General features: G+C 39.0%; 1 protein-coding gene across 1 annotated transcript in view; it reads left to right on the forward strand.

Moving 5' to 3' along the window:
- The window catches only part of BMPER (BMP binding endothelial regulator), a 320,091-nt gene extending 306,654 nt beyond the window's left edge, over positions 1–13,437 (forward strand). Inside the window, exon 15 of the mRNA XM_056118140.1 lies at positions 12,229–13,437. Within this exon, the coding sequence (XP_055974115.1) occupies positions 12,229–12,410 (182 nt within the window). The 3' untranslated portion in view covers positions 12,411–13,437. The remainder of the gene's footprint in view (positions 1–12,228) is intronic.
- Positions 13,438–15,186: the final 1,749 nt, after the last annotated feature.

The following is a 15,186-nucleotide window of genomic DNA, read 5'->3' on the forward strand; positions in this document are numbered from 1 at the left end:
AAGAGTGTCAATCTCAGAGAAAATACTCAGCTGTTCATAGTAGCTGCCACTGTTATTATTTAAACTCTAAGATGAGAAGAATGAATATCTGTCATCTACGTAAAGGAATAACATACTTCCCCCCCCCCCCCCCCGTAAAGTGCCTTATTTGCCTGAAATGGATAAACTGAAATTTGCAAAATTTTTTGTTTGGGGAGAGCAGTTGGAGAGCGAGGGATACTCCAAAATTGGCGTACAAGATGCTGTGGCAGTGCTCTGGATTTACAGCCAATTGTGTATAGAGTGCCATGTTTTTCTACATATTGGATTCAAGTAGATTATATCCAAGGCATGTGCCTTAAAGATCTGTTATGTCTCTCTAGTCCTCCATTGTGAGTCTTAATAAATGTCACTCTGATATATATGTATATATATAATATATGAAAGGAAGGCCATGATATTGGTGGAGACCAGGAGATTTTCTACAATTTATAAAGTTGGAAGGATGATTTCAAGAGAATGACTGTGAAGCTGAGTTTACAATGTGTAGATATTGTGTTTGTTTACTTAATGTAGTGAAATACAACTGGCTAGATATTAGTATTACTCTGGCAATTAAAAAATTAAACCAGGGAACTGTGTCTGGGCCCCATATCTGTGAATCTTTTGGTGTGTGTGTGTGTGTGTGTGTGAGTGTGTGTGTGTGTGTGTGTGTGTGTGTGTGTGTCTTTGGAGAGCACATCAAGCAATGTTCAGAACTTACTCCTGGTTCTGTGCTCATGGATCACTCCTGGTGGTGCTCAGGGGACAGATCATTCCCAGTGGTGCTCAGAGGACCATATGGGATGTCAGGAATCAAATTCCAGTTAGCCACATGCAAAGCAAGCACCATAACTGTTGCAAATCTTTTGAATCGTAACAGGTGATTCTGACCTGCAGTCAGATTTGAAACCTTTGCCTTAACTGGTGTGTTTATTTTGCTGACTTTGCGGAAGCAGTCTGACAGAAATGTGGAAGATGCTAAAATATCTTCCAGCTGACTGTTGAAATAGTTACCTGTGTCCACAAGAATTACCAAAGTCCCTTTACCCCAACTTCTCCTTTGCGTTCACACTCCGTTGCAAACCCAAGTTCAGACTTTATGTGTGAAATCACTTGGTATAGCTTATCTATCAGTGCTTTCTGACCAGAAGAGGACTGATTTAGTAAAAATAACTCACACGGTGAGTTATTCACTCTGCTCCCAAATGGTGAGAATTAATGGCTTACTTGAAACATCAGTGCTAGGTTACAAAATAAGGATAGTAATGCTGAGGGCCTGAATCCTTACAGCACATACCTTTATGTCCCTTTCTGAAGTTGGATTCACTCCCTTTCTCTAGTTGCATTTCTGGGTTCACGGGAAGAATATATAAAGAAAAGTTCCATTCATCTACACAGATGTCCTATAGAGTACAGCACAACTTCATTGATTTTATTCGTGTATTAGTGCTTTGGTTAGAATCATCTTAGATATAGAATACATGCACCGTCTTCTGGCCCAGAATTGTACTTAGCTCTGCTACAGTTGATGTATTGCATTTGTAGTGCAGACTGTGAAGACTATACATTTTACTCTTACCTTGATTTCAGGTACTGGATCTCAGGAGCTAAAATTACTTTTCTAATGGAAAAGTAATATGGCTCCTGAAAGGTTCCATTTACCACTTAAAATTAGTTGATCCATCTGAGTGAAGAATAACCCTGGCATTGTGCTGCTGCAGGGGACTTTTACACACATCATACACACACACATGCATACATACACACATGCATGCACATGAACACATACATTCATTTATGCATGTGTGCATATGCACACATACACTAACATCCACAGATTGATAATTGGCACATGAGAAATAAATTTACAGATACCTGAAGCATCTCTCAGTAGATTCATTTCCAATTCATGTGTAATAACGAAGAATTTAAAGATGCTTTTCACTTGATTTTAGCTCCAGATCTTTTGAAGTATGATAGTACTTAAAGTCATAATACAGAGAAGAGGAATTTTCCAGCTAAAAGCTTTGGAGTTGAACAAATAAGAAGTTACCCAGGCAAGAAACTCTGAGAGAACAAGGGACATTTTGAATCTAGCCTAAATTTTAGCACTGTCGTCACTGCCATCACACACTATATGCTCACTCACTGTTCTAAGACAGAAAATGGAATTCTGATTTAGCACATGAGTCATTAGGTAAAATGCTATATGCGAATGGTGTGTGTATGATATGTGTATGGTGTATGTGGTATGTGAGAAGTGTATATTGTGTGTATCACAGTGATATTTGTATGTTGTATATGCATATTTGTGATGTGTGCAGTGTGCAGGGGTGTGATATGTACCTATGATATGTGTGTGCTATTTGTATGTGTACATGATATGTGTGATGTGTGTCTATGTATTTTTGTCTTCTGGCAGCACATCAAATGGTTTGCTGGGTTTTGTGGTCAGTGTCTACCTTGTTTTTCTTGCAAACTTAGCTTCTCTGCAGCACCTCTGCCCTGGTCACACACATTGAGCTTTTTCTTCATGGACTGGGTGCCTCCTATATAATTTTAGGCATTAGGCTAGAGATCTAGTATAGAAATTGAGGCATTTGCCCTGCAACAGCCAACCTGAATTTGATCCCCAGCACCTCACTGGGTTCCCTGAGTCCTCCCAGGAGTGATCCCTTGAGCACAGAGTCAGGAGTAAGCCCTAAATACAGCAAGGTATCGCCCCAGACAAAAAGTGAAATTTGAAAAGCTTAAGTCATTTTTGTGAGCTTCCTTGCACATCCTGTTATGAGGACAGGGAAGCTGAGTTCCACAGGGCAAACAGCCACACACACAGGGCTGTTGCTTTGCATATTACTATCTAAAGTGGTTGTGATGGCATTTGTATGCACCCAGGAAATGTAGCCTTTGTGCCTTCTTGAGAATAGATGAGTGACTAACTCCAACCATTTTGGGAGTTATATATATATATTTTACTCGAGCGGTGCCAGTAATGTCTCCATTCATCCCTGTTGCGTGCTAGCATAGCCCAATGGCATCTGCTCGTTCTAGGAACATGCAGAGCCTCAAACCAATCATTCAGGGTCTTGACCATCTTGTAGGTGAGCGTCCATGCGATCTTTTGACGTCCCGTGGAATCCAGTCAGTAATGGCTCTAGTCCAGCGGTCATCTCTAAACCTCATTACGTGTCCAGCCCATCTGATTTTTGATGCCTTGGCAAATGAGACAGCGACCCTGATTCTTGAGCGTTGACGGAGATTGGAACTCAGGATTCTATCTCTCATTTGAGTGAAGCGTGATACTCCAAGCATAGCTCTTTCAATTCCTCTTTGATATATATATATATATATATATATATATATATATTTATATATATACAAATTTGATATATATACATATATATGAACCAAATGAATCTTTTTTAAATGTATCAGAGAAAATTGAATCACATACATGTTTAAGAAATCAACATTATAAATTTAAAAAAATCATCACATTCATGGAAGGGTAGAACAGAATCCACATCAGTATACTCTTACTAGGATCCTCCCAACACTGTGACAATTTGAGGGCAAACCTGAACCTGTCACCCCCAGTTACAAAATCCCCTGCCTTTGTCTCCTTCATTCTTTCTCCTGAAACTCTGGATTTCTGCACAACCTTTCCCCCCAAGCCCTGCCCTCACTGAACCACAGCAGCCATTGCCACATGCATGCCTTTGCTTTCTAAAATTTTTTAACTATTTTTTTTTAATTTTTTATTGAGTCGCTCTGAGATACAGAGTTACAAAGCTGATCATGGTCGAGTTTCAATCATATAGTGTTCCAACACCCATCCTTCCCTTCGTATACATTTCCCACCATCAATGTCCCCAGTTTCCTTCCCACCATCTTCTTACCCTGCCGCCTATCTCTGTGGCAAGCACTTTCATTTTTTCTCTTTCTGCCTCTCTCTCTCTCTCTCTCTCTCTCTCTCTCTCTCTCTCTATCTATCTATCTGCCCCCATTCCTTTGGGGCATTATGGCTTGCAATACTTAAAGCTACTTAAAGGTACTTGAAGCTGATCATATTGCTCCTCTCCCTGTTTTCAGCATGCAGTTCTTATCCAGAGTGGTCATTTCCAACTATCTTTATCATGGTGGACCCTTCTCTATCCCAACTACACTTTCCCCCAGCATATGAGGTAGGCTTCCAAGTGTAGACCAACCCTCCTGGCCCTTGTTTCTATTATCCATGGGTAATGGTCTCACATTATTCATTTTTTTTTATTCCACAAATGAGTCCAGTCATTCTATGTCTATTCCTCTCCTTGTGACTCATTTCACTCAGAATGATATTCTCTATGTCCATCCATTTATAAACAAATTTCATAGCTTTATTTTTCCTAACAGCTGCATAGTATTCCAATGTGTAGATGTACCACAGTTTCTTTATCCAGTCACCTGTTCTTTGGTACTGGGGTTGTTTCCGGGTTCTGGCTATTGTGATAGTGATGCAATGAATATAGGAGTGCAGATGGTGCTTCTGCTGTGTGTTTTTGGGCCCCTGGATCATATTCCTGGAAGTAGTATTGCTGGGTTTAATAAGAGCTCAATTTCTAGTTCTTTGAGGAATGCCAATATTGTTTTTCAAAAAGAACAGAACAGTCATCATTCTCACCAACAATGAAGAAGTATGTCTTTCTCCCTGCAGCTACATCAGCACTTGTTGCTCTTGTTCTTTTTCGATGTGTGCCAGTCTCTGTGGTGTGAGATGATATCTCATTGTTTTGTTTGCATCTCTCTGATGATTAGTAATGTAGAGCATTTTCTTGTGTGTCTTTTGACCATTAGCATTTCTTCTTTGAGAAATTTCTTGTTCATTTATTCTCCCCATTTTTTGATGGGATTGGATTTTTTTCTTGTTAAATTCTACCAGTACCTTATATATTTTGGACATTAACCCCTCATATGATGTGTATTGGTTGAATATTTATTTCCAATATTTGGGCTTTCTTTGTATTTTGGTCACAATGTTTCTTTTGAGGTACAGAAGCTTTGTAGTTTAATATAGTCCCATCTTTGCTTCTACTTGCTTAGTCAGTGGTGTTTCATCTTTGAAGATGCCTTTAGCTTTAATGTCATGGAAGGTTCTACCCACATTTTCCTCCATGTATCTTATGAATTTATTCAGTTTTGATATTGAGATCTTTAATTCATTTTGATCTGTCTGTTGTGCCTGTCATGAGAAAGAAGTCTGAGTTCTGTTTTTTTTTAGCATGTAGCTGCCCAGTTTTCCCAGCACCACTTACTGAAAAGGCTTTCTTTACTCCACTTTATGTTTCTTGTTTCTTTATCAAAGATTTGGTGATCATATATTTGAGAGTCTGTGTCAGGATATTTGACTCTGTTCCTTTAATATGCAGGTCTGTCTTCATTCCAGTACCATGCTGTTTTAATTGCTACTGCTTTGTAGTACAGTTTGAAGTTGGAGAAGGTAATGCCTCCAATCTTCTTTTTCCCAAGGATTGCTTTAGCTATTCATGGGGTCTTTGTTGTTCCATATTAATTTCAGGAGTTTTTGATCTATTTCTTTGAAAAATGTCATGTGTATCCTTATAGGAACTGCTCTGAATCTGTGTAATGCTTCGGGGAACATTGGCATTTTGACAATGTTAATTCTCCCAATCCATGAGCCTGAAATGTGCTTTTGGTGCCCTCTCTGCCTGGGAAATGTCAGTCAAGTTCTACTCACTTGGTAAGACTGAAGCAGAATCTCATCTGTGAATCTCTCTGGATCCTTACCTCACCCTCAATGTTGAGGGATGTTTATCTCTCTTACTATTCACTTTATTTTGCTTTTATTGTCTCCTATGATATATTATGCATTTGATTAAAACATCATATGTCACGTCCTCTTATTTGGTGATAACTAGTATCCTATCACTGAAAGTCAGAAACACTATGTGACTAACACTCCATTCCCCAGCTTAAGAGAATTTCTGAAAATTATAGATCCCTAGAAGATATCTATTGATTTAATTGGAATTGAAATGAAGACTTTGTATGATGAAGAGTAATACAAGAGAAAATATGTCCAATTTTCTCCAAGTAGTTTTACACTTTTTATAGTCTACTCTCTGCTTGTTTATTTTGAGAGAAATACCTGTGTTCAAAGCCATGATGTTACAGTAGAGCTTACTAAACTAAGTGGCAATAGTAAAATAAAGAATTGTGGCTGGAAAAACAGTGCAAAGTATAGGGCACTTACCTTGAAACTGACATGGGTTTGATGTCAGTTTACCATCAGCATGGGTACGATGTACAGCACCCTATATGACCCTCTGAGTATCGCCAGGAGTGATCCCTGAGCACAGAGTCAAGAATAAATCCTGAGCGTTGCTGAGTTTATCAGGAGGAAAGGAAGGAAGGAAGGGAGGAAGGAAGAAGAAAGAGAGAGAGGAAGGAAGGAAGGAAGGAAGGAAGGAAGGAAGGAAGGAAGGAAGGAAGGAAGGAAGGAAGAAGGAGGAAGGGAGGGAGGGAGGGAGGGAGGGAGGGAGGGTGGGAAGGAAGGAAGGAAGGGAGGGAGGGAGGGAGGGAGGGAGGGAGGAAGGAAGGAAGGAAGGAAGGAAGGAAAAGAAAGATGGAGAGAGATCAACAGAAAGGAGGGAGGAATAAAGAGATCAGAGAGAACAGAGAGGACAGAGAAGTCTATAAAACAAAGAAATAGGAAAGACCATGGGTGAAGGAAAGGAAAATCTTTAAGTTTTCTCTAAAAATTGGGAAGGGACTAGTAACTAGCAAGGAGCTTTGTGGGATATAAAGGGGAGCAAAGATACTGGAAGGTAAAGTAAGATGGAAGAAGCATCATGGAACTGGCAGGGTGGAAAATGAGCTCAAGGCCATCAGGACATAATCCAACTGGGAAATGGTATGATGGATTGAGTGTCATTAAAACTAAATCATCATGCAATAGGCACAGACATTAATTAAACTGCTTCTCTGAGCTTGGTCCTGTGCCAGAAATTCGAGCCACAGAAGACAAGGACTCTGCCCTCAGGATTCCATGTCTCAGTGGTTCACTCTTCAGCCGATGGTGCTGGTCCTAGTGAAATGTTTTTTATCTACAGCTACTTTCTTTAGGAATGGGACTGAGGAGTACGAAGCTCTAAGTTTGTCTGGGGTCTCTTAGGAACATCACAGTCCAAGAACTACAGCTGCCCTGTAATTGAGGGATTAAAACAAATAAGTAACTTTATCAGGAAGAATGCTGAGAGATGTAGAGGAGGGAAAAGGATCCTGGGTAGATTTAGAAAATTGCTTGAAGGAGATAAATTAAAACTTGGAAAGCGATTTGATTGGAAAGATAAGTCAAGCTGAGGAGAAGAGCTTTCAGAGCTCCTTGACTAAAAAGCAAAGATAAAACTTTACGAATTTATGAGGAGAGGTGGGGGGGCATGGAGATGATAGAGGCAAGAAAGGAGAGGATTTGGGGGGAAGTGATTTTGAAATTTTTTAATTGAGGCACCATGATTCATGAAGTTATTCATAGTTGAATTTTAGGCATACAATATTCTAGCACCAATCCCATCACCAGTGTCGCCTTTTCTCCACCAGTATCCCCAGGTCCCCTCCAATTCCCCAGCCCGCTTCCTGTACAGACACATTTTAAAGTTTGGATCTGCTTTCAATGTTGTTGCCTCTGTCATGTAGATAGATACGACCCCATTGGGGAATAGTCTTGTAGGTAATTCGGACATTTAGTGATTTAGTGTAAGGCTGTAAGAGATGTTAACCGAAGAAGCAGCAGAAAAAAAAGGAGGAAAAAGACCAACTACTCTCTGGTAAGGTCATGAGACACTAAGGCTTGGTGACACTGAAACCACTGAGGAAAAGTGAAAAGTTTGGTGGTAACTGCTTCAGGGAAATGGTAGTGGAAGAAGACCAGTCTCTAGTCTTGATGGTAAAATAACTAAATTTATTTTTATAAAGTTTGGAGGTGAAAGAAAAAACAAAATAATAGATTGAGAACAATTTAAAAAATGATTAATGTTTGTTACTGGAAAATGTGTCTAAATTCAGAGAATGAAGTCAGGAGAGAAGTAGAAAATCTGTTTTGATGATACATAACCAGTGTTCTGATGACATATGTCTCTGAGGAGATGGGGGCAGAATGCAGGAGTAGCAGTGAAGGATAGGAGCAAATAAGGGCTTGAGTTAGTGGGGAGATTGAGTGAAGATCACCTCATCCTGTAGATGACCTCAGGGTATTGATAATGAAGTGAGAGCTCCAGTAGGGTTCTAAATGCAAAATGGTAGGAAACAGTAGGAGCTCCCATTGTGCACCAGCTTCTACTTTGGGAATGTTGTCTACTTCCTGTCTGTAAAAAAGACATTTTTCTCTAGTAACAGAAACATGAAAGTTACAGTTGTTTGTTGGACCAGTTTTTAGTCCTAACTACCCAGTAAATTGTCTGTGCTGGGGGAGGATGATTTCTTTTATAAAGTCACTGACAGTCAGTTCTCACCTTCCGAGAATTGGTCTAGAATGGGGTTTGGGCATCAGGCAGCTCCCCAGATAATCCTGTTTTCCAGTTTTGAATACCATTAGTTCACAGAATTTTAACAATAATTACTGTGTGAATGTGGTATTCAGCTATGATGTTTGCAAATTAGAAGTCATGTACAGTGCATAGGTTATTCTATTAGTCAATGAAAAGAGAATCTTAGTGGGGTCAGTAACATGTAGAAAAGTTTATCAGAGAAGAATAGGTTGAAAAAGAGCGGAAAAAAAGGTCTGTTGACCCAACCACGCGCTCATCACATAGCTGTGCTTTCAGTACCCCAACAGTACCCTGAGTACCTATCACCTCTCAAATGCCATAGTACTTCTGGAAAAAAGGGTACAAAGTGAACTTTCCCTCCAGTTGCCCATGTCTCGTTTGAGAAGGAAGTAAAAAATTATAATTTTATGGAATAAATGTAGTGGAAATGGACAAGTACTGTGAGTATACAGTCAGGAGATTTCTTATCCAAATAAGGGAGTTCAGAGAACTGAGACCTCTTGGGAATAAACACAAGGGAGAGAAATAGGGGGTAAATGGTTGTAAATGTATGTATATACATTTATATTTATAACTTTAATCATCTTGGGCCTAAGGAGGCAAGGGAGGCTATTGAAATTTGGGGAGAGAAAGCCTAGTGGAAAAGCAGTTACTTTGTTTCTTTTTGGACCACACCCAGCTGTGCTCAGGGCATACTCACTGCTCTGTGTTCATGGATCACTTCTGGCACATTTAGGGGACCATATGGGGTGCTGGGGGTTGAATCCAGGTTGTCTGTGTGAAAGGCTAGTGCCTTACCTGCTGTACTATCTCTCTGGCTCCATTGATCACTTTATTTGATGAAAGTGATAGTCCATAATGATCACAGAGGAGAGAACTATGGCACTTTGTATCTCTACCCCATTCTTGGACTTTCTTTTAATCTCCTATAGGTGCTACTTTCAAAAGTGAGCCCAACATAAAGCACATAGTTTAGTGAAATGAGCAGTGCAGAAAAGGGAAGAGAGAGAATATAGATGGGCTGATGGAATCTCTAAACCACCCACTATTGTATGGTCATTCATTTATTGCTGGCTTCTATCTCTAATACACTTTGGGTAACTGTAAATGCAGTTAGAGGCTAGAGTTAGTCATAGACCAGATAAAAACTCTGCCCTTAAGCAAAAAGACAGAATAAACATGGTACAAACAGTAGTGAGATTTGAAAAATGTAATATGAAAAAGAGGTAGAGAATTCGGTGATGCCATCTTAGATTTGAAGCTAAATTTGATATAACCCACAAAAGTGGTAAAGTGGAGTAGGCATAAGGTTCACTAATGTTGCACTTGATATTTCAAAATAATTGACTAGTAATTTGATGCTGCTGCATCAAACTGTTGGCCATGCCATTTTGGCTGGAGTGATAGCACAGCTGTAGGGCATTTGCCTTACAAGCAGCCAACATGGCCGACCCGAGTTCGATTCCTCCGCCCCTCTTGGAGAGCCCGGCAAGCTACCGAGAGTATTTCGCCCGTACGGCAGAGCCTGGCAAGCTACCCGTGATGTATTCGATATGCCAAACACAGTAACAACAAGTCTCACGATTGAGACTTACTGGGCCCGCTCGAGCAAATCGATGAACAACTGGAGGACCGTGACCGTGACATCAAACTGTTGGCCATGCCATTTTTCTCAACCCACCATATATCTTGTACAGTGGATTAGTTCGAAACAGAGGGTTAGCAACAATTAATAGTTTAGTTGACAATTTAGACCATGATAAATATGCCTATGCTTAATAGTGATAATTTGTTCCATGTAGAAAAGTGGGTATTATAGATACATATACAAAAATGTTGGTACACTCAGGTAGTTTTCATGTTTTGTGCATCTACATTTTCTAGTAAAATGTAAGGACTTGTGAGAGGCAATAATTACTATCTGGACAGTACACCTTTTCCTCATCTTTCCTTAGCTAGTATAATAAGTTTTTGAGGAGTGTTTCTAGAATTTGCTTCCTACTAACTTAATTTGCTTCCTATTAACTTAATCTTTGTTAGATGTGGCCAGACACAAATGTTCACTGGCATCTCTAAGTGAAAAATATGGAAACCTCGAAGTAAGTTCTCTCACTTGAAAAACAGTTTTAATTTTCAGTTTGACAAGGACATGATTTTTGACCAGGTTGATTTATTTTGTAAAGTACATAAACAAGAATGAAGGTACTAAGTTGATGGTGATTTCCCACTGTTCCTACATTGGTTTGGAAGAACTTCAAATGAAGCTGTACTGCTATGGGTGTTCATGGAGAGTTTCTCTTCTACATGTGTTTGTATGGGGGGGTTGGAGGGCAGAGACAGCTATTGTGTAAACTTTGTATTGTGTAAACAGTGTGGTAAACATTGCTACTTATGGAGGATAAAGTATGGCCTTTTTTATTGTCTCTGAAAACAGAAAAGTTAGTCATGGAACTTACAGTGTGTTTGCATGCTTTATTTTCCCTGACAAATCTATTTATAGATTTTCAGGAACTCTCAGAATTTTGTCAAAACAGTCTGAGCCCTAAGTTAAAAAATGCTAATCAATTAGTTATAATTAGGCCACATCATCATTTTTGCATTCTTTGCCCCAGTCACCAGCCACACAGCCTTTTTCTCTCTTCCCAGTTGCATATCTGACATTTCTCTTTTGCTCTTACTTGTCTTCAAATTGATTAATTCAACACAGGAACACCAAAATGAAAATATGTCACACATTTCCAATATTCTTAGCTGTTTTTTCTATACATGTAATTCTGTATATTTTAATATTTGATGTAGTTACACAAAATATTCCTATGCATCACAACTCAATAACTGGAAGAACTATTTGAATTTAATTTTTAAAATTATCTTAATAACTAAATAATCTCATACAATTTCTTGTAGTTTTGCTAATGTGTATTTAATTTTATAACCCCTGAAGGCCCCTGGTGCCAGGTAATCCCATCAAGGACAAAGATCCAGAGACTATAAAACAAAGCTCCTGCAAGCGCATGCCCACATTCGTGGCTGCACAATCTCTTATAGTCTAGCCCACTGATGTACCTAAAACAGCACACATGTGTTTGGTTTTTATCATACTTGCTTGTGTTCTCTTATATACATTCTCCAACCCTCTCAGAGAGCCTGGCAAGCTACTGAGAGTATCCCTCCCGCACAGCAGAGTCAGGCAAGCTCCCCGTGGCATATTTTATATACCAAAAACAGTAACAATAACGGGTCTCATTCTCCTGACCCTGAAAGAGCCTCCAGTATGACAGTGTTGGGAAGAATGAGTCAGAAGAGGGTACTAAAATCTCAGGGCTAGGACGAATGGAGATGTTACTGGTGCCTGTTCTAGCAAATCAATGAACAACGGGATGACATTTAGTGATACAGTGAATCTCTGAAGGAAAAGTACTATCACTTTATTTTGTTGTTTATTTACTCAGTAGTTGAGTCTTTGACTTTATTTTTCGTTGCTAATTTCCAAAGTGTTTGAGGAATGTCGGGTGTTTTCTGGTCTCCTGTTAAAATCAAATGTGAACCTGTGTCATGGGAATGCTCCTACGTGCAGGACATAAGCCTACAAAAATGGCTATGGGCTGATGGTGAATTAAAGTAGCAGTTTCTTCACATCTCACCTTCATCTCCTCTCTTCCAGCCACCCAGTGTAAACACAGTGCTGTGTACGACACCTGTGGCCCAGGATGTATCAAGACCTGTGACAACTGGAATGAGATTGGACCATGCAATAAGCCTTGTGTGGCAGGCTGCCACTGTCCTGCAAACCTAGTTCTTCACAAGGGACGTTGCATCAAGCCAGTTCTCTGTCCTCAGCGGTGACCTTTGTTCTACTCTTTAAGACTTTGAAACGGGGTGTCCTTGACACTGAAGTGGAAGAGCCAATGAAGGGATGAAGTCTGTGTGTGCTGATTCTCCAGATACACACAGAGTATATATGTGTACATATATAGATATATAGATATATTCAGAAACATTTCATCATTTATATAAACTATAGGTGGATTGTTATATGTATATTTTTTGCTATGAGACATGTACTGTTTCTAGGATCCTAACCTGTAAGCCATTGGAAATGTATAAATAAACTGGTGTTTTTAATTTAATAAGGCAGCATGCAGACATTTTGGAGATCTCTCACATCACATGTATTTGTCAATTTTAAGGGAATTCTTAAGAAACCTAAATTGCCTGCCTGCATTTATTTTTGGTTTGATTCAGGATTTGCAGTTGAGTGGGAAATGTGTTTCTCTGGAGAAGGGAACATTTATTTATGGGTTTTTCATGCTTCCAAAGAAAGGAATGAATGCCTAGAGAGATGGCTGGTTATTGGCTAGAGGCCACAATGATGCATGTAAAGCAAGGGATAGACTGTTAGACTTTATTGGGTCTAATATTATTTCCAAAACTGATTGGCTGCTTTTGAAGAAATGTATGTTTTCACTAGAGCTTAACAAAACAACCAAATGATTTCTTGCTCCCTTTGCATATTCCATGACTCTCCTGATTACATGTGTGTTGTCTGATGGGGTATCCATTTCACTGTGACTTACGACATTAAGATATATATGTCTGGTCGACACATTATTTTTATTGATTATGAGCAGATATTTGGAGAAGATTTTGCACAAGACAAATACCCATTTTTCTTAACCTCAACAATTTAGAAGAAGCAAATCTAAAGAACCATCCTTTTGGTAACTTCCATATATAAAATGAAAGCCTTGCATTATTTCTAGAGGATTCCTAGTCCAGTGCTATTTGGTAATGGTTAATATGCCATCAGTAACCAAGAGAAGACTTTTACTGCCCATTTAGTCAGTCCAAATAAAGAATAGTCTGTATACTCTAACTTTATCATCGGTTACTATCAGTCATCATGTAATTTTTCTGACTTTCTTTTTTCTAATTGAATAAGTTAAATTGTCAACAAAACAAGCCCCACTGGTGTCTAAAAATGTTCTGCATTGTAGTAAATAAAGGGAAAAATTTAAATGATGCATTTTCTATTTCAAAGTGTGCTGTTATACTTTGTAAATGAGCTATATCAACTTCAGGTTTGTCATTTTAAGTTTTAATGATATATATGTGTATATATGGGCTGGAGCAATAGCACAGCAGGTAGGATGTTCGCCTTGCATGCAGCCAAGATGGCCGATCCGAGTTCGATTCCTCTGCCCCTCTCAGAGAGCCTGGCAAGCTACCGAGAGTATCTAGCCTGCACAGCAAAGTCTGGCAAGTTCCCCGTGAAGTATTTGATATGCCAAACACAGTAACAAGTCTGACAATGTTACTGGGCCCACTCGAGCAAATTGATGAACAACGGGAGGACCGTGACCGTGACTGTGATGTGTGTGTGTGTGTGTATATATATATATATATATAGTCCGAGAAATATATATATATAATATAATGATATATATATATATATATATATATATATATATATATATATATCGGACCACAACCAGCAATGCTTAGAGCTTACTCCTGGCTCTACACTAAGGAATCACCCTTGTAAGTGCTTGTGGAATCAAAAGTGGTGTAGGAAATAAACTAGGGATGGTCACATGCAAGACAAGAACCCTACCCAATATACTATTTCTCCAGGCCTTTGAGATATAAGATATATTTGATATGCCTATCAGTACTTATTTTTATAAATAATTAATATAAATGCCTGAAAACTCCCCAGATTTTGACAGCATTTTGTCATAGCTTATTAAGATATTTATATATTTAAAAACATGTATAATAACCAGGTAAAGGATTAATTTAGAAGTTTCATATGATTATCTCTAGTTCTTATAAACAAAACAAAGATTGGAGTAGTGGTTGCGGAACCAGGGAACGTGGCTGATACTGCTTTGCTTGGTTTGTAAACATCCTCAATAATCAAGTCATTGCTATACTGCTGTACTCAGAAAGAAAGTTTGATGTACGAAACCTGGGTACCAGTTGTAGTTTTTAACTTTGTTTATATAGTTTGGGGGTCATATTCTTGTTTCTCTGGACAGAACGAATCAGTGTAGTATAGGTACATCATCTAGAATCAGAAGACCAAGATAATCACTACTGGTGATATTACTTACACAGCAATCTGAGGCTCTGCTGTTACCAGGAAGCTACAAATTTGGATATCCTTTATTTCCCTTACTGTTATGACAGGAGAAAGAAGAAAACCTGTCGATTCCTCCTGGTTAGTTCCTTTTGTGTATCTTTTTATTACATTTAAATTATTTTCCAGTTCACACTAGGTTTTCCCTTGGTGGACTCTATGGATGCAGAAGGTGTATCATTAAAAGTTGAGGAGGCTTATTTACTGCTAAGATTCTTCCATACTAGGCCGGAGTGCAGAATGTAGTACACTGGTAGGGCATTTGCCTTGCATGCATCTGTCCCAGATTTGATTCCCAGGATAATGTCCCTGGAGCATTATCAGAAGTAACCTCTGGGCATCACCAGGTGTGCCCCAAAACTCAAAAACAGAAAAAAATATTCTTCCAATTAAGGACCAAATAACTGTCCCTGAGAGGCTAAGTCTTATAAGGAGTTTCCTATATTGAACATTTTAAAGTTATAACTAGACAGAAGAATG

Source organism: Sorex fumeus, unplaced genomic scaffold (assembly GCF_029834395.1).
Source record: "Sorex fumeus unplaced genomic scaffold, SorFum_2.1 ptg000037l, whole genome shotgun sequence".
Taxonomy (NCBI): Eukaryota; Metazoa; Chordata; class Mammalia; order Eulipotyphla; family Soricidae; genus Sorex; species Sorex fumeus.